This window comes from Mauremys reevesii, unplaced genomic scaffold (assembly GCF_016161935.1).
Source record: "Mauremys reevesii isolate NIE-2019 unplaced genomic scaffold, ASM1616193v1 Contig56, whole genome shotgun sequence".
Taxonomy (NCBI): Eukaryota; Metazoa; Chordata; order Testudines; family Geoemydidae; genus Mauremys; species Mauremys reevesii.
Genome location: NW_024100869.1, coordinates 177,501 through 200,370, shown reverse-complemented (window position 1 = coordinate 200,370; position 22,870 = coordinate 177,501). Strand labels below are relative to the sequence as shown.

Genomic DNA, 22,870 nt, shown 5'->3' with positions numbered 1-22,870 from the left:
GAAGATACTTGAGCTTGTAACCTGAGAACCCAGGAAGGGGTTAGAGGCCAGGTGACACCTCTGCCCGGGAAGCTGAACAAAAGCTGGGGAGAGAGAGTTTTTCAGAAGCTGGCTGGGGAATGGAGGGAAGCCAAACAGGGCTTTGATCCCCCAAGGGGGCTGTGGTGCCCCTGGGACCCCAAGATGGACCTAATTGGGGAGGATCCTGTTGTCCGTGCCTGCAAGACCTGTGCTGGACTGTATTCCTGACATCTAAATAAACCTTCTGCTTTACTGGCTGGCTGAGAGTCATGGTGAATCGCAGGAAGCCGGGGGTGCAGGGCCCTGACTCCCCCACACTCCGTGACACCCATCCCTCTCCTTGGCTTCCCCGGCACAGTCCCCCATCCCAGCCGTGACTCCATCCCGCCCTGCTTAGCGGCAGGTTTAACCCTTCCCTCGCTGGACGGGGCACTCACTGGCTCGGGTTTTTCTGAAGCAGACGAAGGCCACGAGGAGGAGGAGAAGCAGGAGGAGGCCGGCGGCTGCTGTGCTCGTCCCGGCGATGATGGGGCTGGTCAGACCTTGTGGCTCTGATCCGCCTGGGAAACAGCAGCAGCCGTGAGTGCCGGGGGCGGCTGGTCTGTTCCCCCCGAGCCCCTCCCACCCCAGGCGGCGCCCAAGGGGCTGGGACACCACAGGGCACAGCCAGGAGAAAATTCTATAGGGAGGGTGTTTGGGGCCCCAGGGCATCAAGTGGGGTCAGAGCCAGCAAGATTTGGGGCATTTGTAGCACTAGGGGCCACTGGGCTGCAGGGGGTGGGGGGCTCAGTAGGGGTCGCTCTCCCCATCAGTCAAGTGTGGCCCCATTGCCCCAGCACGGCGCTAGGGGGCGCTGTCTGATCCTGGCCGTCATTTCTAAGACATTTCACCCCCTTCCTCATGGCCACACCGGCTCAGGCCAACGGGCCCATCTAGCCCGGTATCCCGCCTCCCAGGCTGGCTGCTGCCGGCTGCTTCACAGGGAGCTCCAAGCCCCCGCCCATGGTCACTGATGGGCCCAGCTGCCCCCAGAGGAACCTCCGGCTGCTCTGTTAGCGGCAGGTTCGTGTCTGAGCAGGAGGCTTCACTCCCCTCCCAAATCCTTCGGTGGGGGGGGAGTCACTGCCCCTGAGAACAGCCTTTGTCCCTCCCCCTGGGCAACCACTGCGGGAAGCTGCCCCATAATCTGTGATTCAAGAGATTCCCCCCTGGCCCCAGTACCTGGCCCCGGGTGGGTGGGAGCCGGCGCTGCTCCAGGCTGGGTGGGGTCAGTTCCCCCTGCGGGAATAGAACCAGCGTCAGGGGAGGGGCTGAAACACTGACTGAGAGTTCACCCCCCCACCCCCAACCAATGGTGGATCAGCCAAGTTGGGGGGGGGGGCAGAGCTTCGGCCGCCAGGAGAACAGGACAGGAGAAGCCCCAGGACCCTGACCCTGGGTCCCGCAGAAGCACGGGGGGCAGGGAGAGGAAAGGGGCAGGGGAAACCTTAGCACTGGGACCTCCGCTGCTGCTCCCACCTGGCTGGGGAACCCCCCAGTGACACTGTCCCCGCTCCCTATCCAGGCCAGTCCTAGGGCTCTGGGCAGAGCCTGGCTCTGAGTATCTCCCATCACAGTGACGACTTTCTGAGCGTCCGGCTGGGAGCGGGGACGTAGAGCCGGGCCCCTCACCTGCTACCACCAGCTGCACGGGGTCGCTGGGCTGTGAGGAGACGAAGGGCTCTGACCGGGGCCGGTAGCTGCAGCTGTAGCTCCCTCCGTGCTGCCGGCCCACGCTGGGGATGTGGAACTCAGCCCCGGCCCCAGCAGGGTCCATGTGTCGCTGCGGGTTCAGGTCTCCAGCCTTGTGCAGGAAAAACCTCACGTCCCGGCGCTGCCCCTGACACCGGATGGTGACGTCCGCCCCTAAGGCGATGACCCCAGTGGGGCTCAGGGAGATGGAGGGTCTGGGTAAGCTGGGATCTGTGCACAGGAGAGAGACACTGAGAGCCAGACCCGGGCATCCGCCCAGCCCTGGCCTCCAGCTGCAGAGGAGAAGGTGGGGGGGGGGGGGATTTGATAGCAGCCTTCAACTCCCTGAAGGGGGGCTCCAAAGAGGATGGAGCTCAGCTGGTCTCAGTGGGGGCAGATGGCAGAACAAGGAGCAATGGTCTCAAGTTGCAGTGGGGGGCGGGGGTCAGATTGGATATTAGGAAACACTATTTCCCTAGGAGGGTGGGGAAGCGCTGGACTGGGTTCCCTAGGGAGGTGGTGGAATCTCCTTCCTTAGAGGTTTTTCAGGCCCGGCTTGACAAAGCCCTGGCTGGGATGATTGAGTTGAGGTTGGTCCTGCTTTGAGCAGGGGGTTGGATTAGAACCACCTGAGGTCTCTTCCAACCCTAATCTTCTATGATTCCCCAGCCGGCCCCGGCATGGGCAGATCCAGGGGCCCCCTGGCAGAGATTCTCTCCCAGATACTAGAGTCCCGCTGTGACAAAGTAGGGGCTGTTCTAAATGTTTCCTCTGAATACTGTGTGGGTGTCTCAGTTATGGCCGACCCTCTGGTTCCATGGCAACTAATGGTCTGGGCTGTTCCTCCCTGCAAGGGGATGCTAAAGGTGTGGGAGAACAGAGAGATCAGGTGACCTCCTGGGCCGGGAAAGAGACAAAGTCCAGAGGGGAGGGTCTGGAGGGGGTTGCAATTTGGGGCTGGCTGGGGATGAGGAGTGAAGTGCAGACGTGGGGGTCTGGCTCACTGCCCCCCAGAATGGACCCGGCCAAGGGGTCCGGTTCGCTGTACCTACAAGCTCTGTTTCAGACCCTGTTCCTGTCTTTGAATAAACCTCTGTGTTACTGGCTGGCTGAGAGTTGCGTCTGACTGCAAAGTGGGGGGGCAGGACCCGGTGGCTTCCCCAGGACCCAGCTGGGGCGGACTCGCTGGGGGAAGCGCACGGAGGGGCAGAGGATGCTGAATGCTCCAAGGAGAGACCCAGGAGGTGAAGCCGTGTGAGCTTCTTGCCCTGGAGACAGTCTGCTGCAAGGGAGAGGAGGCTCCCCAAAGTCCTGCCTGGCTTTGTGGGGAGCAGGTCCAGAGCATCGCCCGGGGACTCCGTGACACCCCCTGATGCAGAATCCCAGCCCTGCGAGCTGGGCTCCCAGCTCCACGGACACTGAGCCGCGGCTCCCTAGTGCTTGGGGTCCTCATATGCCGTGTGTGGCCCCTGCCTCATTCACTGCATTCGCCCCCTCCCTCTTGAGCACAGGGCAACTCAGAGGCTGCTTTCTGGAGCCTGGCACCACAGGGCCTGAGCCCCACACACAAAGCGAATCAGCCCCCCTGGGAGGCAGCAAGGCATCTTTTCCCCCATTCTACAGGCAGAAACTGAGGCACAGAAAGATTCACTTTCCTTAGTGAGTTCACAGGGGTGTTTATGCACTACCTGGAACAAAGGGGCACTGACCATGGCAGGGACCCTACATGCTCCTCCAACGCAAGGGATCCAGCGCTATTGAGGCAGCGTTTGCAGACGTCTCCACTAACTGTGGGCGTCTTGGTTTGTGGACGCTCGTCCTGAGATCCCCCAAGATTGAGCCCCCCCCCCCCCCGCAAGAAAGGACACTTTTGAAAACTGTGACGTGCTCCCATCACACAGAATCTGTGGCCGAGCCAGGAGCTGGGCCAGATCTCCTGGGTCCCAGCCCAGCAACATGTCCACCAAGCCCCCGCTTCTCCTGCAGCCCCTGCCTCATTCAGCCCCGGCCGGGGACACTGCCTGGGGCGGGGCCTGGAGAACAGAGGGGATGGGATCACGGGATTAAATAGTGACTCCCGGTTCCTACGCACAAGGGGCAGCGTTAAAGTAGCCTCCCTGCTCCGAGTCTCCAGGGGCTGCTGCTCCCCCCTGGCTGGGGAACCCCCCAGTGACTCTGTCCCTGCTCCCCGGCCGGGCGTCCCCTCTGCAGGGTCAGGGCTCAGGGCAGAGCCTGGCTCTGAGCGTCCCATTGGCACTGAGCCCCCGTGAGGGTCTGGCTGTGGGTGGGGCTGGGAACGGGGACGCCGAGCCGGGCCCCTCACCTCTCACCACGAGCTCTATGGGGTCGCTGGGGTACGACATGGCAAACGGCTCTGATCTGCTGTGATAGGAGCAGCTGTAGCTCCCGCCGTGCTCCCGGCGCACGTTGCTGATGGGAAACTCAGCCTCCAACCCATCTGATTCCACAGGTGGGAAATGACGTCCCTCTTTATTCAGCACGAACCGCACGTCCCAGCGCTGCCCCCAACACTGGACAGTCACGGCTCCCCCCAGCGAGACCCCCCCGCTGGGGATCAGCAGGGAGATGCTGGGTTTGGGGTAGCGGGGCTCTGCAGAGGGAAGCAGACAGGCCGTGAGACACAGGCCCCGTCACTCACTCCTGGGGCCCATCCTCACCACACGGCCTCAGTGGTGGGTCAGATCCGGCGGCCCTGGGGACGGGCTCCTGGATCCCTTTCCACAGGGGCCAGAGTTTCCCCTCAGCCCTGGGCTCACAGCATGAGACACGGAGCAACCCCAGCCCCTGGGGCCCAGAGCTCTGCTCCCCGGCGGGTGACAGGCCAGGCCAGTCTCCAGGGGCCATTCACTCCCTGGCTTCTCTGCTGGGAGGGCTGGGAGCCAGAACTCCTGGGTTCTGTCCCTGGCTCTAGGGGGGAGTGGGGTCTAGTGGAGAGAGCAGGGAGGATGGGGGCCAGGACTCCTGGGTTCTGGGCACAGCACCACCACTGACTTGTAGGGGACTGTGCAAGTCTCTACTATACACTGAGGTTTATAACCTTCAGCTCCATCCATCACCCCCTAACTGATGTGTTGCCTGGAAAAGGCCCCTGCTCTGCAGCTCCCCCTGGGGGCAGGGATCCTCTCTTCCTCTGCCCCAAATCTCCAGTGGCTTCTTCTCCACCCTGTCTGGGGGAACCACCAGTGACTCCATCCCCACTCCCCGGCAAGGCGTCCCCCCTGCTGGGCTCAGGGCAGAGCCTGGCTCTAAGCATCCCATTGCTGCAGAGAGCCCATGAGGGTCTGGCTGGGTGTGGGGCTGCGATCTGGGATGCTGAGCTGGGCCCCTCCCCCACCTCCTACAATGATCTTGACGGGGTCGCTGAGATACGACCAGCGACTCGGTTCCGTTATGGAGCGATATTCGCAGGTGTAGCTCCCTCCATCTTTCCGGCTGACACTGGGGATGGGAAATTCAGCCACGGGCCCATCAGGCACTGTCTGCACCTGCGGGTTCGGGTGTCCAGCTTTACGCAGAAAGAACTTCATGGATCTTTGCCGACCCTCACAGCGGATGGTGAGGTTTCCCCCGAGCGCCACCACCCTGCTGGGGCTCACCCAGAGGGTAGGTTTGAGAAATTCACGCCCTGCTTTCAACAAGAGACAGGAGTTAAACAGGGGAGACACAGCCCCCCCCCTCGCCTCCTCCCCGCCCCAATTCAGTCCATCCGTCATTCGGCCTCTCTAGGAGTCTGTCCCCCACCAGGGTTGGCACTGCCTGCCCATGGGGCTCGGGGGCAGGGGGTTCACCCAGACGTAGCTCAGGACCCGACTGCATGCAGGGCTGGCTGTAGGCTTTTTGCCGCCCCAAGAAAAATAAAATTTGGCTGCCTCCACCCCAGCCCTGGGCTCCCCACCCCCTGCAGCACCCTGCTGTCTCAGCCCTGGTGTCTACCCTGCCACCCGCACCTCCTGGCACCACAGCCTTGGGCTCACACACACACACAGTGTTGCACCAGCTCTGTGCACCCCTGTTCCCGCCCATCAGTGCTCCCCACACACACCCTTGCTGCCCCAGCCCTGGGTTCTGCCCCTTCCTCCCCCACCTGCACCCTCCTTCTGCCCCAGCCCTGGGTCACTGGTAACTCGCTCCCAGGGCAGGTCATTCAGCAGGAATTTTGGATGTGCACAGCACACAGACAGGATTGGTTCCCATATGTTTACAGAGCTGCAGTAAAGTGGAACAATTTTCAGCTTGTGTGATTGGAGGATATCTGGATGTATATTATAAGACTGTCCTCCATAAATGAGGAAAGTTAAGGTGCCTTTATTATTTTTTTGTTCCATTCTTTGTTTCTATGGGGAATTTGCCAATGCAATATCCCTGTCTTCCTTTTAAGCAACTTAAAAAAGAAAAAAAGCTGTTGAAAATAGCAATTCCAGTCCTAAAAACCACTGGGAAGCATTTCATGCTCAATTTTATCCTACTTTTTGTACAGCAAGTGACAGTGGATCAGTATATTTGATTTGGGAGAAATGAAGTAACAGCTGCCCAGATTGAGCTTGAGCACTCCTGAATTTTGAGGTGTTCAAATCTGGAAGGCAGGTGCTAGATTCCCTTGCTGAACATTAGCTAAATCTGGAAAGGAAAAGTCAATTTCTGCTTCCATGGCTCAGAAGTGGAAATCCTCCTACGTGCCTGGTACTGTATCTAAACAGGGCCGCCCAGAGAATTCAGGGGGCCTGGGGCAAAGAAATTTTGGGGGCCCCTTCTATAAAAAAATTGCAATACTATATTCTCCTGGGGCCCTTGTGGGGCCCACGGCAAATTGCCCCACTTGATCCCCTCCACAGGCGTCCCTGGGAAAAATAAACCTTCTGCATTTCGGCACAAACCCAGTTTTGAGAAAACTTCTTTACAAGGTATCACTGGTTCTCAGCATCAGCTAATGCTAAAAGGCACTAAAGCTCATTAAAAGGGTTGGACAAATATTTTCCATCAAAACTTTTTCTGGATCGAAAACTAGGGGTTTTTAAAAAGCAGAAAAAAATCACGGACAATGTCTGCTTTCCTTCAAAATTTGTTGTGGTTTTTTTAATTGAAAAGCTGAAATTAGTCTGCCAAAACCTGAATATGGTTTGAGGTTTCAGAACTGTGTGGCCAAATATTTGCTGCTTGCTGTATTTGATTGTTTAAAGAAACAATAAAAAATTCTGCTTAAAAAAAAAATCCAAAACTTTTGAACCACCTCAGCTTGTAACCAAACACCTGAACCCATCCAGGCAGAGATTTTTCCAGGTTTCTGATACTCTGCTGGCTTCCTTGACTCATATCTGTCTCCATAACTTTGGGTTCATTTAGGTTAGAACATAAGAACAGACATACTGGGTCAAACCAAAGGCCATCCTGCCCAGTATCCTGTCTACCGACAGTGGCCAATGCCAAGTGCCCCAGAGGGAGTGAATCTAACAGGAAATGGTCAAGTGATCTCACTCCTGCCATCCATCTCCACTCTCTGAGAAACAGAGGCTAGGGACACCATTTTTTACCCAGCCTGGCTAATAGGCATTAATGGACTTAACCTCCATGTATTTATCTGTTTCCTAGAGACTGGCTTCATGGGGTCCCTCACAAATTGAAGACAGTTACTGTGCGTTTTTCTTTACTATAGCTTATGTACATACTCCACAAACTGAGCATTTGAGCTTGTTCCAGAATCTGGGATGAGCCTATGTTGTCAAAACTGAAATGCTCAAAATAGCACATGCATGTGAATGGACACAGGGAACTAAAATTAAATTAATCCAGGGGTTCTCAAACTGGAGGTCAGGATCCCTCAGGAAGTCACAAGGTTATTACTGGGAGTCGTGAGCTGTCAGCCTCCACCTCAAACCCCGCTTTGCCTCCAGCATTTATAATAGTGTTAAATATATAAAAAAGTGTTTTCAATTTATAAAGGGGGGGCACATCAGAGGTTTGCTATGTGAAAGGGTCACCAGGACAAAAGTTTGAGAACCACTGAATTAACCCCTCTGAAGCCTCAGGGAATGCAGGGGAGGGGGGTCTCCCTTGGTAGGGTTGGGAAGAATATTGCTCTTCTCATGTGATCCTTCCCCCCAGTGGCTAATTTTAAATGAAGCTACTACCCCCTCCCCTGACATGAATCTCCCTGTGGCACTGAAATTACATATACGCTATAATTTGGCATTTGAGAAGTGAAAGGGATGGTAGCTGTAGACAGGTTGGACTCACCCCTGCGGCACCTCCTGCTGGTGACACTGGGAATTAGCTCTGTTCCAGCACAGAGTGCCCTCTGCAGGCCGGTGATCCACCTGTCCTCAGGCCCCTGTGTCCCTCCCTGGACCCGGTGCCCTTTTACATGGGGGTGCTGCCCCCCAGGGAGGTCTGGGGTGCAGATCCTGGTCTGGGGATTAGGGTGCAGGAGAGGTGCAGGGTGCAGGCTTTGGGATGGAGTTTGGGTGCTGGGTGCAGGCTCTGGGCTGGGGCAGGGGGTGGGTGTGCAGGAGGGGGTGAAGGGTACAGGCTTTGGGACAGAGTTTGGGGTTGGGAAGGGGTGTGTGGGAAGGGGGAGGGAGTTTGGGGATAGGAGGGAGTGCAGGGTGAGGGCTGTGGGGCTGTGGATGAGGGGTTCATGATGCCGGCGGGGGCTCAGGGCTAGGGAAGAGGGTTGGGCTGTGGGGTGAGGGCTGTGGATGCGGGGTTCATGATGCGGGGGGGCTCAGGGCTAGGGCAGAGGATTAGGGTGCGGGGATGAGGGGTTCATGATGTGGGGCGCTCAGGGCTGGGGCAGAGGTTGGGATGTGGGGTGAGGGCTGTGGGGCTGGGAAGAGGGGTTCATGCTGCGGGGCTCAGGGCTGGGGCAGAGGATTAGGGTGTGGGGATGAGGGTTCTGGCTGGGGATGAGGGGTCATGCTGTGGGGAGGCTCAGGACTGGGGCAGAGGATTAGGGTGCAGAGGATGAGGTTGGGGCTGAGGATGAGGGGTTCATGCTGCGGGGGCTCAGGGCTGAGGCTGAGGATTAGGTGCGGGGATGAGGGCTCCGGCTGGGGCTATGGATTAGGGTGCAGGGGATGAGGGGTTCATGATGTGGGCGCTCAGGGCTGGGGCTGAGGATTAGGGTGCGGGGATGAGGGCTCTGGCTGGGGCTGAGGATCAGGGTGCGGGGGGGGGGATGAGGGCTCTGGCTGGGGCTGAGGATTAGGGTGTGGGGGGATGAGGGTTCTGGCTGGGGATGAGGGGTTCATGCTGTGGGGGGAGGCTCAGGACTGGGGCAGAGGATTAGGGTGTGGGGATGAGGGTTCTGGCTGGGGATGAGGGGTTCATGCTGTGGGGAGGCTCAGGACTGGGGCAGAGGATTAGGGTGCAGAGGGATGAGGGTTGGGGCTGAGGATGAGGGGTCATGCTGTGGGGAGGCTCAGGACTGGGGCAGAGAATTAGGGTGCAGAGGATGTGGGTGGGGGCTGTGGATGAGGGGTTCCTGCTGTGGGGGGAGGCTCAGGACTGGGGCAGAGGATTAGGGTGCAGAGGGATGAGGTTGGGGCTGAGGATGAGGGGTTCATGCTGCGGGGGCTCAGGGCTGAGGCTGAGGATTAGGGTGAGGGGGGATGAGGGCTCCGGCTGAGGATTAGGGTGCGGGGGGATGAGGGCTCTGGCTGGGGCTGAGGATCAGGGTGCGGGGGGATGAGGGCTCTGGCTGGGGCTGAGGATCAGGGTGCGGGGGGATGAGGGCTCTGGCTGGGGCTGAGGATTAGGGTGCGGGGGGGATGAGGGCTCTGGCTGGGGCTGAGGGTTTGGGGCATTGGAGAGGCTCACGGTAAGGGCAGCCTGCCTTGCCATTAGTGGTGGGCAGGCACTAGGACCCTGCGGCAGCAGACAGCTGTTCTGCTGGGAGCCCTCCCGCAGCACAGATCAGGCAGGGGAAATGCAGGCTGCTTTCTGCCAGGCAGGGACGGGGCGCGGTGGGGCGGGGAAACACGCAGGGAGGGGGTGGCAGGAAGAGGCTGGGACCTGCTCCAGGCAGGGTCGTGGTGGCGGGGAGGCCCGCGGGGGGCGGGGCCCGATCCAGACAGGGCCGGGGGAGAGACCCAGCTCCAACTATTGCTGGAGCAGGGCACCCGGCCCTGAATATTCCTGGAGCCCGGGCACCGCACAAATATATAACCTGCCGCCTATGCTCTTGGGGGCCCCTGCAGAGCCCGGGGCCCGGGGCAAATTGCCCCCTTTGCCCCCCCCTCTGGGCGGCCCTGCATCTAAAGCTGCCCAGGTGCAGTAGAGCCTCCCCTCCCTTACTGTTCATTTTAAATTCTAGTGGGATCCACGTACCTCCCTTGCTAGGCTTCAGATAGAGAGGGGCACTGTCCATTTAGTCCACCCAATTCCTTCTTTGGGGGCTGCAAGGGGAGGTCACACCAGTATCCCTAAGCCAGTCTGGGGATGGCTTCGGAAGGGGAGATCTGGGCCAAAGCCTTCTATTCCATGGGCACACTTGTTCCCCATTCACAGTGCCACCCCGCTCTAGCAGTGAGCTCAAGAAGCAGCTTGAGGTTTCAGCTACCATACTCCCTCCCCCCTTTCCTGTTGGTAGTGGCCAAGGGAATGCTGGGAAATGTAGTTCTTTCCCTGCTCCAGGGTTGGCTCTATAGGCAGGGTGCTAACCAAGCTTCCAGGGCCCCTTGTTGGTTCTCCACTCCCAGGCTGGATCCCTGCCGGCTGCCGCCCCTGCAAATGGGCTGCCCCAAGCAGCTGCTTGCTTTGCTGGTACCTAGAGCCGCCCTCGCCTGCATGAGAGATCACCTGCCCCCTAAGCCCCCGCTGAGACCAGCCAGGGAGCCTGACCAGTGCCCCCCCTGCAGCTCTGCCCCCTTCCCTGGGGTTGGAAACAGTCTGTGACTGGAGGGAGTCGCACAAGACCCACCTTTCCCCAGGCCTTGGGAATGGGGGGGCTGTGAGTGCAGGGGAGGGAGCTGTTGGGGGGTGGATGTGGGGGGTTCTGCACTGACCATGAATATTTCGGTTACCCCAGAGTCCCGACCGCCGGGAAGTAGGGCAGGAGAAGCCCCAGCACCCTGACCCTTGCCCCTGTAGAAGCACGGTGGGACGGTGGGGCAGGGGAAGGCTTATCACCAGGACGTCCGCTGAGGCCCGGAGACAGGACGAGCTCTCACTCCCTGCTGCGCCCTGGGGCCAGAGCATGGGGACAGAGCTTCTCCGGGCTTGGGGTTACAGGGGTGGAGGAGGGGCAGAAAGGGGTGGGGCCGTGGGTGACATAGGGGCGGGGCCCCAGAAGGGGGCAGAAAGGGGCGGGGCTGTGGGCAGGGCCGCAGGCCGAGGAGGTGAAACAGGAGAGGGACGCAGGTGGAAGGGGGGGAGGGATCCCCCTTGCTCTGGCCCAGACTCCAGGAAACCTGAGGATGACAGAATCCACCTCAGCCCGTGACTCAGCATCAATCGTCACTGTCAGTCCGGGGAGGGGAGTTTGTGGCTGGGGACGGTGCCGGCTTGGCAGCCCCTGGGCCCTGACTCCTCTGTGTGTCCCCAGTGCGGGGGCAGCCAGGGGAGCATCCCCTGGGAAAGGCCCCTGCTCTGCAGCTCCCCCTGGGGGCAGGGATCCCCCCTCCCTCTGCCCTGAACCTCCAGGAGCTGCTGCTCCCCACTGGCTGGGGAACCCCCCAGTGACACTGTCCCTGCTCCCTGTCCAGGCCAGTCCTAGGGCTCTGGGCAGAGCCTGGCTCTGAGCATCCCGTCAGGTGCCGAACTTCTGAGGGTGCGACTGGGAGTGGGGACGTAGAGCCGGGCCCCTCACCTGCTACCACCAGCTGCACGGGGTCGCTGGGCTGCGAGGAGACGAAGGGCTCTGACCGGGCCCGGTAGCTGCAGCTGTAGTTCCCTGCATGCCACCAGCCCACGCTGGGGATGCGGAACTCGGCCCCGGCCCCAGCAGGGTCCATGTGTTGCTGTGGGTTCAGGTCTCCAGCCTTGTGCAGGAAGAACCTCACGTCCTGGCGCTGCCCCTGACACCGGATGGTGATGTCTGCCCCTGGGGTGATGACGCCGGTGGGGCTCAGGGAGATGGAGGGTCTGGGTAAGCTGGGATCTGTGCACAGGAGACAGGCTGTGAGAGCCAGACCCAGGCACCCACCCAGCCCCGGCCTCGAGCTGCAGAGGAGAAGAGTGAGGGGGGATTTGATAGCAGCCTTCAGCTACCTGAAGGGAGGTTCCAGAGAGGATGGAGCTCGGCTGTTCTCAGTGGGGGCAGATGACAGAACAAGGAGCAATGGTCTCAAGTTGCAGTGGGGGAGGTCTAAGTTGGATATTAGGAAACACTATTTCACTAGGAGGGTGGTGAAGCACTGGAATGGGTTCCCTAGGGAGGTGGTGGAATCTCCTTCCTTAGAGGTTTTTCAGGCCCGGCATGACAAAGCCCTGGCTGGGATGATTTAGTTGAGGTTGGTCCTGCTTTGATCAGGGGATTAGACTAGAACCTCCTGAGGTCTCTTCCAACCCTAATCTGACATGCACAGATCCAGGGGCCCCCTGGCAGAGATTCTCTCCCAGATCCCAGAGTCCCCCTGTGACAAAGTGGGGGATTTTCTTATCTTTTCATGGTTTTCCAGTGGGTTGCATGCAGAGGGAGGGGGACTCAGTGCCCCCGGGTGTTACTGGTTTGACGAGGTGAGAGGAGAGGGAGTTTGTTGTTGCAGAGGACCAGAGAGGGCACTTGGGACACCAGCCAATGCCCTGGAGGAGGGACACCCCGGCGACTGGTGACATGACGACCCAACGACCCAGCTCAGGAGTCACAGCCGGTTCTGGCGAAGTGGGAGGACAATGGGCGGCAAAGAGAGGACCCCGGTGACCTGACCAGCCGGTTCCAGCCAGAGGGGCCAGAGGACAGAAGAGAGGAGAGGAGGCCCAGGCAACCCTGTTTATGAGCCTGTTTCCCTGGAGAGAAGACAATGGACAGAGGGGAGCTTGGGGCTGGGGGTATCGGAGGCCCAGCTGGGAAGCAGGGGGGCTCTGGGCTGGAGAGGGGGAGCAGGCAGAGCCCACCTGGATGCAGGGAGACTGGGATGTGCTGGGCTGAGGGAGGCCAGGCCTGAGGCCCGGAGAGTTTCCTGTGCTGGGTTCAACGCTCAATAAACCCTCCTGTTTTACACTGGCTGAGAGTCGCTCTGGGCTAGAGAACAAGGTTGCATCAATCCCTTTGGGGTGAGGAGGCCTGGGGGGTCCAGAGCGAGTGGACTTCCTGAGGGGGCCCAAGGCAGAGACAGACGTGCTAAGACTCAGAGAGGTGTGGCTCTAGGAGGTGGAGGGGCCTAGCCCCGAGAGAGAATGGACCCCCAAGAAGGGCTGTCGCACTGAAAGGGGAACCCCCCCCACGGACCACACGGGGGCCAAGAGTGGGCACGATCTGTGAGTCTGTGACACTCCCTGACCCAGAATCCGGCCCTGTGAACATTCCCACTTTGTCACAACAGGTGCAACAAAATATAATACCGTATATTGAAGCAGGCAAGTGCTGCTTCTGACTTTCCACTTTTAATTGACCCTTGTAATCTTGTGGTGCCAACGCATTGTAGCTTCATTTTATATCGGCTTACAGGGTGAGAGCGGGGGAGGAGGGGAACCACCATTTTGGGCCCCACCAAAAATTATATGAACCTGCCGCCTATGGGAGAGAGCTACACCTGCAACTATCGCTCCATAACGCAACAGAGTCGCTGGTCGTATCCCAGCGATCCCGTCGAGATCATTGTAGCAGGTGAGGGGCCCGGCTCAGCGTCCTGCCTCCCAGCCCCACCCACAGCCAGACTCTCAGGGGGTGTCTGCACCGATGGGATGCTCAGAGCCAGGCTCTGCCCTGAGCCCAGCAGAGGGGATGCCTGGCCGGGGACAGGGGACAGAGTCACTGTGGGGTTCCCCAGCTGGGGGGAGAAGTAACCACTGGAGATTCAGGCCTGAGGGAGGGGGGATCCCTGCCCCCAGGGGGAGCTGCAGAGCAGGGGGGGCCTTTCCCAGGCAATACATCAGTTAGGGGGTGATGAGCGGAGCTGAAGGTTATAATTTTTGGTGGGGCCCAAAATGGTGGTTCCCCTCCTCCCCCGCTCTCACCCTGTAAGCCAATATAAAATGAAGCTACAATGCATCGGCACCACACGATTACAAGGGTCAATTAAAAGTGGAAAGTCAGAAGCAGCACTTGCCTGCTTCAATATAGGGTATTAAATTTTGTTGCACCTGTTGTGACAAAGTGGGAATGTTCTTAATGTTTTCTCTGAATACTGTGTGGGTGCCTCAGTTTCCCCTGCAAGGTGCCAACTGATGGTGTTGGGGACAAAGAGATCAGGTGGCCTCCTTGTCCGGAAGAGACACAAAGGCCAGAGGAGGGAGTGTCAGTTTGGAGCTGGCTGGGGAAATCGGGAGAGGCCCAGAACTTGGGTCTGGGCTCCCCACCCCCCAAGATGGACCTGACTGAGGGGTCCTGTTTTCTGTACCTACAAGCTCTGTTTTAGACTGTGATCCTGTCGTCTAATAAACCTTCTGTTTTACCAGCTGGCTGAGAGTCAGGTTTACTGCAGAGTTGGGGTGCAGGGACCTCTGGTTGCCCCAGGACCTGCCTGGGCACACTCGCTGCGGAAAGTGCATGGTGTGGAAGGGCATGCTGAATGCTCCGAGGTCAGACCCAGGAAGGTGTAAGCTTCTTGCCCTGGAGACAGTATGCTCAGAGAGAGGAGGCTCCCCCAGAGTCCTGACTGGCTTTGTATGGAGTAGTTCCAAAGCATCCCACCATGCGCTTCCCGGAAGTCCGCACAGGCACTGACACTCCCTCCTCTGGCCTTTGTCTCTTTTCCAGGAATTAGGAGGCCACCTGATCTCTTTGTTCTCCAACACCTTCAGTTGGCAGCTTGCAGGAGAGTACGCCCACATCTCGAATACTGTGTACAGATGTGGTCTCCTCACCTCAAAAAAGATATTCTAGCACTAGAAAAGGTTCAGAAAAGAGCAACTAAAATGATTAGGGGTTTAGAGAAGGTCCCATATGAGGAAAGATTAAAGAGGCTAGGACTCTTCAGTTTGGAAAAGAGAAGACTAAGGGGGGACATGATAGAGGTATATAAAATCATGAGTGATGTTGAGAAAGTGGATAAGGAAAAGTTATTTACTTATTCACATAATACAAGAACTAGGGGTCACCAAATGAAATTAATAGGCAGCAGGTTTAAAACAAATAAAAGGAAGTTCTTCTTCACGCAGCGCACAGTCAACTTGTGGAACTCCTTACCTGAGGAGGTTGTGAAGGCTAGGACTATAACAATGTTTAAAAGGGGACTGGATAAATTCATGGTGGCTAAGTCCATAAATGGCTATTAGCCAGGATGGGTAAGAATGGTGTCCCTAGCCTCTGTTCGTCAGAGGATGGAGATGGATGGCAGGAGAGAGATCATTTGATCATTGCCTGTTAGGTTCACTCCCTCAGGGGCACCTGGCATTGGCCACTGTCGGTAGACAGATACTGGGCTAGATGGACCTTTGGTCTGACCCGGTACGGCCTTTCTTATGTTCTTATGTTCTTATGGTCCAGGCCATCAGTTGCCTGGAGACAGGGTTGCAGCCATTCTCTGTGCAGACGGCATCACACTGGCCCTCTAGGGCTCTACAACAATCACACCCCCTTATCCCACCATCTAGATCCTCGAGAAATGCATAGGGGAAACTGAGGCACCCACACAGTATTCAGAGAAGAACATTCCCACTTTGTAACACCTGTATACGACTAGTTATATACTGTAAAGGGGTGTAAAATAATCAAGTATTGTGCTAAACACAATGATACTCCAAACTGACCACCAAACTGACCACCACATTTAAGTTGCATGTTTTTCCCCTCAGGTGAGGGCTCTGGGGTGGGGCTGGGGATGCTGGGGGCACAGGGCTGGGGATAAGGAACTTGGGATGCAGACAGGCTGCCCCAGGGCTAGGGCCAGAGAGGACTCTCTCCCCCCCTCCCCCGTTACCGGCAGCAGCTAGCTCCAGGGGAGGGACCCCTCCTCTCCCCCCTCCCTGCAGCACACTCACTCTGCACCACAGTCACTGCACATGCTCCTAGGGACTCTCTCAGGTCCAGAAAGCCCACTCGCCTCCCCTGTGGTAGGTACCGGGTGTCATGGAGTCCCCGGGCGATGCTCTGGAACTGCTCCCCACAAAGCCAGGCAGGACCTTGGGGATCCTCCTCTCCCTTGGAGCAGACTGTCTCCAGGGCAAGAAGCTCACACGGCTTCACCTCCTGGGTCTCTCCTTGGAGCATTCAGCATCCTCTGCCCCTCCGTGCGCTTCCCCCAGCGAGCCCGCCCCGGCGGGGTCCTGGGGAAGCCACTGGGTCCTGCATCCCCACTTCGCAGTCAGACATGACTCTCAGCCAGCCAGTAACACAGAGGTTTATTCGATGACAGGAACAGGGTCTAAAACAGAGCTTGTAGGTACCGCGAACCAGACCCCTCGGCCAGGTCCATCCTGGGGGGCAGTGAGGCAGACACCTCCCCCCCGTACTTCACTCCTCGTCCCCAGACAGCTCCAGACTAACCACCCCCTCCAGCCCCTCCTCTGCTCAGCCCCTTTCCGGGCCAGGAGGTCACCTGACCTCTTTGTCTACAACACCTTCAGCCGGCACCTTTGCAGAGAAGGGGCCTAGGCCATCAGTTGCTAGGATATAGAGTGCCAGGCATTTAGGTGCTCTGGCCTTTTGCTCTGCAGCAAAGAACTGCATAGGGGACACTGAGGCACCAACACAGTATTCAGAGAAAACATTAAGAACATTCCCAGTTCATCACACCGGGGTGGGGGGGGGGGTTGCCATCATGTGTAGCCTCCCCACCCCTGCTGCTGCCCCGGGTGGGGGGGGAGAGCTCCCAAACACCTGTGTGCTTCCTTCCTCCTCCTCTCTCCCTCTTTCCCTCCCCCGGTGCGCCAAGAGGCTGCCGGCTGCTGATCTCTATAGCCTTAGGCAGAAGCAGCACAAACAAAGGAGAGAGTCACTGGCTGTTTTCTTTCAGGCAGGGAAGCTCCGAGGCAGGGGCAGGCGAGAAACCCAGCAGCTCCAAATATTGGTGGAGCAGAGCCCTCAGCCTTGAATATTCCTGGGGCTTAAGCCCCTCGAGCCCATATAAGTTGGCGCCGCTGCTCCCTCCATCTTCCCGGCCGACACTGGGGATGGGAAATTCAGCCACAGTCCCATCAGGCACCGTCTGCACCTGTGGGTTCGGGTGTCCAGCTTTACGCAGAACGAACTCCACGCCTGGGTACCAACCCTCACAGCGGATGGTGACGCTTCCCCCGAGTGCCACCACCCTGCTGGGGCTCACCCAGATGGTGGGTTTGGGGTATTCACGCCCTGCTTTCAACAAGAGACAGGAGTTAAACAGGGGAGACAAAGCCCCCCCCCACCTCCCTCTGCCCCAATTCAGTCCATCCGTCATTCGGCCTCTCTAGGAGTCTGTCCCCTACCAGGGTTGGCACTGCCTGCCCATGGGGCTCGGGTGCAGGGGGTTTACCCAAACATAGCTCAGCACCCGGCTCCATAAGAGATCACCTGCCCCCCCACCGCCGACCCCACTTGAGGCCAGCCAGGGACCCTGACCAGTGGGCCCCCTAGGCAGTTCTTAAGTATCTAGCAGAGCAAAGGGCCAGTGCACCTAAATGCCTGACCCTCTGTCTCCTAGCAACTGATGGCCTGCCCCCCCCCCCCTGCAAAGGTACCAGCTGAAGGTGTTGGAGACAAAGAGGTCAGGTGACCTCCTGGCCCGGGAAAGGGGCTGAGCAGAGGAGGGGGCGCTGGAGGGGATTGTTAGTTTGGAGCTGGCTGGGGTCAAGAAGTGAAATGCAGACGTGGGGGTCTGGCTCACTGCCCCCCAGAATGGACCCAGCCGAGGGGTCCGGTTCGCTGTATCTACAAGCTCTGTTTTAGACCCTGTTCCTGTCATCGAATAAACCTCTGTGTTACTGGCTGGCTGAGAGTCACGTCTGACTGCGAAGTGGGGGTGCAGGACCCGGTGGCTTCCCCAGGACCCCGCTGGGGCAGTTTCGCTGGGGGAAGCGCACGGAGGGGCAGGGGATGCTGAATGCTCCAAGGAGAGACCCAGGAGGTGAAGCCGTGTGAGCTTCTTGCCCTGAACAAGTCTGCTCCAAGGGAGAGGAGGCTCCCCAAAGTCCTGCCTGGCTTGGTGGGGAGCAGTTCCAGAGTATCACCCGGGGACTCCATGACAACTGAGGGCAGTGGTGGGATGTACTGCACCCCATGAATGGCGCTGCTTGCAGTAAGTGTCTGGGGAGCAGTAAAACAAAGGAGGGATAATGAGGACCAGGCGTGCTGAAGGCTCAGAGAGGGACGGTTTCAGGGAGCAGTTAACCTCTGGGAGTGTGTGACCAGCGAGAAGGACTGTTGGAGTAACGGGGTCCCCCTGAGGACGGCAGGGAGCAGTCTCAGGGGCGGAAGAGGTTGCTGCTCGACCCTGGAAGAGAGAAGGATTTTTGCAGTAGCAGGGTTCCCCTGGGGATCGCAGGAGCAGTCCCAGGGGCGGAGGAGTCTGCAGCTCAACCCTGGCAAAGAGGTGGTGACCATGAGAGGGGCTGGCACGCTAGGGGATCTTCCTGGAAACCATGGGGGAGCCAAGAGCACACAGGCCTGTGAGTCCAGAGCCACTTGGGAGTGGTGAAGTGATGGCCTGTCACCATCTCCTTGAGAAGGACATTGTGATCCTGTGCACACAGAGAGGGTTACGCATGGGGAAGCTCATCCAGGCACAGTTAATCGTGCAGCTGGAGGAGGAGGACCGCTCTGAGGAGCAGATTCCTGACCCAGATGGGGCTACAAGAGGATCTGGGAGCAGCTGGAGCAGCAGCCAGGCATCCCTGAGAGTCTGGTCCCCAACCAGACGAGGTTCTTCACGCTTGGGTTCCCCATCAGGGGATCGGAGATGGATGGGATGGGAGCAGAGTCCGAGAGAGCGAGAGGACCGTGAGAGAGAGCAAGAGCCGGAGGAAAAGCTGCAGGAGAAGCAGCAGCAGCATGGACTGGCGATGGTGGAGCGGAGATGCATAGGGGGCTTCCCAGGGGTCAGTGGGGAAACACGCCTGGGTGGTGAGACCCTGGGACAGAGAGAACTGTGGTGGTGCAGCCGCAGATGCTGAGGGGCTGTGGGACCTGGGTGAAGGTTCCCGGGGTGAAGCCCCTCACCCTGCCTATTGCCCGGATCCCTGTGCAGACCCAGGAGGGGTCGGGCTGGCTGGGCGTTGGGGTTCTCCAGGATATTGGCTGGGAGGCCCTGTTGGGGGGTGACTGTGTCTCTTTGGGACAGGATCCAGGCCCTGCTCCTGTAACGGCCGAGGGTTTGAATTCAAATCCAGGGAACCAATTGGCTAGGATGGAAATGGTCAGTGAAAATGCAAATGACCTGGCTGGCAGGGGGGAGGGGCTGCAGGGCTCAGGATACCTGCCTACCTGTAACCAGTCCCCTGGGGCTGAGAGGGAGGGAGAGATGCTCCCCGCCCCCCTGCACACCGGAGAGGGGGATCAGGCTGGCTCTGATGCTGTGACCAGAGTAGAGAGCTCCCTGCCTGCCCCCACTGGGACAGCCAGGGCAACGCTGAGCACGGCGGGAGCTGAGACCCCAGCTGAGTGGGGGAACACCCAGGCAGGGCAGGTCGGCTGCCAACCAGGTTTGCCTGGTCCAGACGTGCTGCTGGGAAGTGATTACACAGCAGGGAGGGAGCTACCAGGGACGGGGCTCAGGGCGACTGTGACCCCAGGGCCAGCCAGCGAGAGGGAGCAGGTCCCACTCCCTTCCCCAGCAGTTGAATCCCAGACTGAGCTGCAGAGGGATCCCTCCTTGGAGAAGCTGAGGGGACTTGCTGGCCACAGTGCTGCAAACCCCCTTGGGGAAGGTGGCAGGGACAGAGTCCTGCAGGAGAAGGGATTCCTGTACCGGGAATGGGCTCCCCAAGGGGAACTGGGGGGGATCGGGAGGCAGCTGGTGGTGCCCCAGGAATCCACAGGGTTCTTCCCATTCAAGCTGCTGGATGGGAGGAGAGCGAGGGGACCCCTGAACCTGAAAGGGGAGGATTGGGAGGAGAAGGGGGACGACCCCCTGGGGGATCTCTTCCCTGAGGTGGGAGCCAATCTTCCTATCACGTGTTCCCCATTCAGAGTCACTGGGAAAGCAGCCCAGAACCTGGAGAGAGAGGTCAAGGACCTACTGGCTTTAGATGGGATCCAGCCATTCAACAGCCCATGGGCCTCACCCGTGGGGCTGGTCCCCCAGGAAGATGGGATGATCTGGTTCTGTGGGGACCATCGAAAGCTTAAAGCCATCACGATGTCCGATACTGATACCATGCCTAGGCCTGGGGAGATTCTAGGCAAGAGGAGGGGGATGGAGAACTTGGCCCTGGCAGACACCGATAACATGGGCATCTTTAGCCAGACCTGGGAGGAACAGGTGTCCCAGGGGAAGAGGGGGCTGGGCTGCCTCAAGGAGGTGGGACTGACAGTAAAAGCTGGAAAGTGCAAGGTGGGGACGGCAGAGGTGTTGTATCTGGGCCACAAGATGGGGAGCAGCTGCCCAAGCCCAGAGCTGGCCAAGACCAAGATGGGGGCTCTTAACCAAGAGAGCCCGAATCGCAGACCAGGGTGCTGGGAGAAGACCCCATCCCAGTTTGAACCCCAGGGGTATTGGGGTGGCAAAAGGGTTCAGGCCGCATAAACCTTCCCACATGCGGCCTGCGAGTGCCATCAAGCATACCCAACCTAAGGGAGGGCGTGAGACTGGACTGTCCTGGTGTAACCCCCACCAGGGAATGGGAGAGATGCTGGGGCATCCCTGGGAATGTTGGTGGGTTCGAACTTCCCCAGATCACTGGCTGGAGTGACCTGGCTCAGTTCGGTCTCGAAGCGGGGAGAGATGTGACGAACTGGGAATATTCTTAATGTTTTCTCTGAATACGGTGTTGGTGCCTCAGTGTCCCCTAGGCAGTTCTTAAGTATCTAGCAGAGCAAAGGGTCAGTGCACCTAAATGCCTGACACTCTGTCTCCTAGCAACTGATGGCCTGAGCCCCTCCTCTGCAAAGCTGCCAACTGAAGGTGTTGGAGACAAAGAGGTCAGGTGACCTCCTGGACCGGGAAAGGGGCTGAGCAGAGGAGGGGCTGGAGGGGGTTGTTAGTCTGGAGCTGGCTGGGGACGAGAAGTGAAGTGCAGACGTGGGGGTCTGGCTCACTGCCCCCCAGAATGGACCCGGCCGAGGGGTCCGGTTTTCTGTACCTACAAGTTCTGTTTTAGACCCTGTTCCTGTCATCGAATAAACCTCTGTGTTACTGGCTGGCTGAGAGTCACGTCTGACTGCAAAGTGGGGGGTGCAGGACCCTGTGCCCCCCCAGGACCCCGCCTGGGTGGACTTGCTGTGGGAAGCACACAGAGGGGCAGAGGAGGCTGAATGCTCCAAGGAGAGACCCAGGAGGTGAAGCCGTGTGAGCTTCTTGCCCTGGAGACAGTCTGCTGCAAGGGAGAGGAGGCTCCCCAGAGTCCTGCCTGGCTTGGTGGGGAGCAGGTCCAGAGCATCGCCTGGGGACTCTGTGACACCCACAGCCTGGCCCCAGTGACCAGGCCGATACAGGGGCCTGCAGGGAGAGTCTCCTGGATGCTTTTCCCCTGAATCCAAGACCAAGGGAGCTGGGCTAGGGACACAAGGGACACGGGGTCCCCCACCCCCCAGCAGGGCAACGGCGCGGATCCATCTGCAAGGAGCCCATGGAGGGGTGGCTGGGCAGGGCAAGGAGAGGCCCAGGTGACCTAGAGGCCAATTGCGTTTTCTCTCCATCGGCTGGGGAAGGAGAAATCGGTTCAGTGGGGAATGATCACAAGTGAATCAGAGTTCACTGGTGTAGCAGGAACTGCTGGGTAGGGTCATGTGACAAACTGGGACTGTTCTTACTGTGGTCTGTGAATGCTGAGTGGGGGGTGTTGGCCTGGGAGGATGATCTGCACTGGGGGATGGGAGACAGGCTGTAGAGAGAATACCTAAGCATGTAACCTGAGAACCCAGGAAGGGGGAGAGGCCAGGTGACACCTCTGCCAGGGAAACTGGACAAAAGGCTGGAGAGTGAAAGGAGTTTCAGGAGGTGGCTGGGGAATGGAGGGAAGCCCAGACAGGGCTCTGACCCCCCAAGGGGGCTGGGATGCTCTTGGGACCCCAAGATGGACCTAACTGGGGAGGATCCTGTTATCTATGCCTGCAAAACCTGGGTTCCTGTCATCTAAATAAACCTGCTTTACTGGCTGGCTGAGAGTCCTGGTGAATCGTAGGAAGCCGGGGGTGCAGGGCCCTGACTCCCCCACACTCTGTGACAGGTCACACTGGGAACTATTGCTGCTGCCCCTTGCTGGGGAGCCCCCCAGTGACTCTGTCCCTGCTCCCCAGCCGGGCGTCCCCTCTGCTGGGCCCAGGGCTCAGGGCAGAGACTGGCTCTAAGCGTCCCATTGGCACAGAGACCCCCTGATCAGGGACGAGCACAGGAATAACAATGTGGCTGCTTTTGAAGGGGCACTTTGTGTGCCCCCCACAGCCACAGGAGCTGGCTCTGCTCCCCAGAGTTCTGAGCTCCGGCCCCACTGATTTGGGGGGTCCCTGCACCTGATTGCTCCCCTTGCACATGGCCCCGCTCCTGAGGGTCCGGCTGGGTGTGGGGCTGGGAGTGGGGAAATTGAGCCAGGCCCCTCACCTGCTACCACCAGCTCCACGGGGTCGCTGGGATATGACCAGGTGACCAGGTACCATTTGTTATGATAATAGCAGCTGTAGGTCCCTGCGTCTCTCCAGCTCACGTGGCGAATGGGAAACTCAGCCAGGTCCCCAGCCGGCTCCATGTCCTGCAGCGCGTTCGAGTTTCCATCTTTGTACAGAAGGAACCTCATGTTCTGGTGCCGACCCCGACACTGGACGGTCACAGCTCCCCCCAGAGCGACCCCTCCGCTGGGGTGCAGGGAGATGGAGGGTTTTGGGTAGTAGGACTCTGCAGTGAAAGGGAGACAGGCCATGAGACAGACCCTG

At 58.9% G+C, this 22,870-nt stretch overlaps 2 protein-coding genes across 2 annotated transcripts in view; both read right to left on the bottom strand.

Annotated features, from left to right (window-relative positions):
- LOC120394403 (leukocyte immunoglobulin-like receptor subfamily B member 5) overlaps positions 1-13,231 on the bottom strand; it is a 43,156-nt gene extending 29,925 nt beyond the window's left edge. Inside the window, exons 1-7 of the mRNA XM_039518640.1 lie at positions 13,157-13,231; positions 11,576-11,606; positions 5,108-5,398; positions 4,076-4,363; positions 1,906-1,983; positions 1,243-1,299; positions 459-581 (exon numbers count right to left, since the gene is read on the bottom strand). Of these exons, the coding sequence (XP_039374574.1) occupies positions 459-581; positions 1,243-1,299; positions 1,906-1,983; positions 4,076-4,363; positions 5,108-5,398; positions 11,576-11,606; positions 13,157-13,231 (943 nt within the window). The remainder of the gene's footprint in view (positions 1-458; positions 582-1,242; positions 1,300-1,905; positions 1,984-4,075; positions 4,364-5,107; positions 5,399-11,575; positions 11,607-13,156) is intronic.
- A 3,442-nt stretch (positions 13,232-16,673) lies between these two features.
- Positions 16,674-22,870, bottom strand: part of LOC120394402 (immunoglobulin superfamily member 1-like) — a 44,554-nt gene continuing 38,357 nt past the window's right edge. Inside the window, exons 10-11 of the mRNA XM_039518639.1 lie at positions 22,542-22,832; positions 16,674-17,161 (exon numbers count right to left, since the gene is read on the bottom strand). Coding sequence (XP_039374573.1) covers positions 16,803-17,161; positions 22,542-22,832 — 650 coding nt within the window. The 3' untranslated portion in view covers positions 16,674-16,802. The remainder of the gene's footprint in view (positions 17,162-22,541; positions 22,833-22,870) is intronic.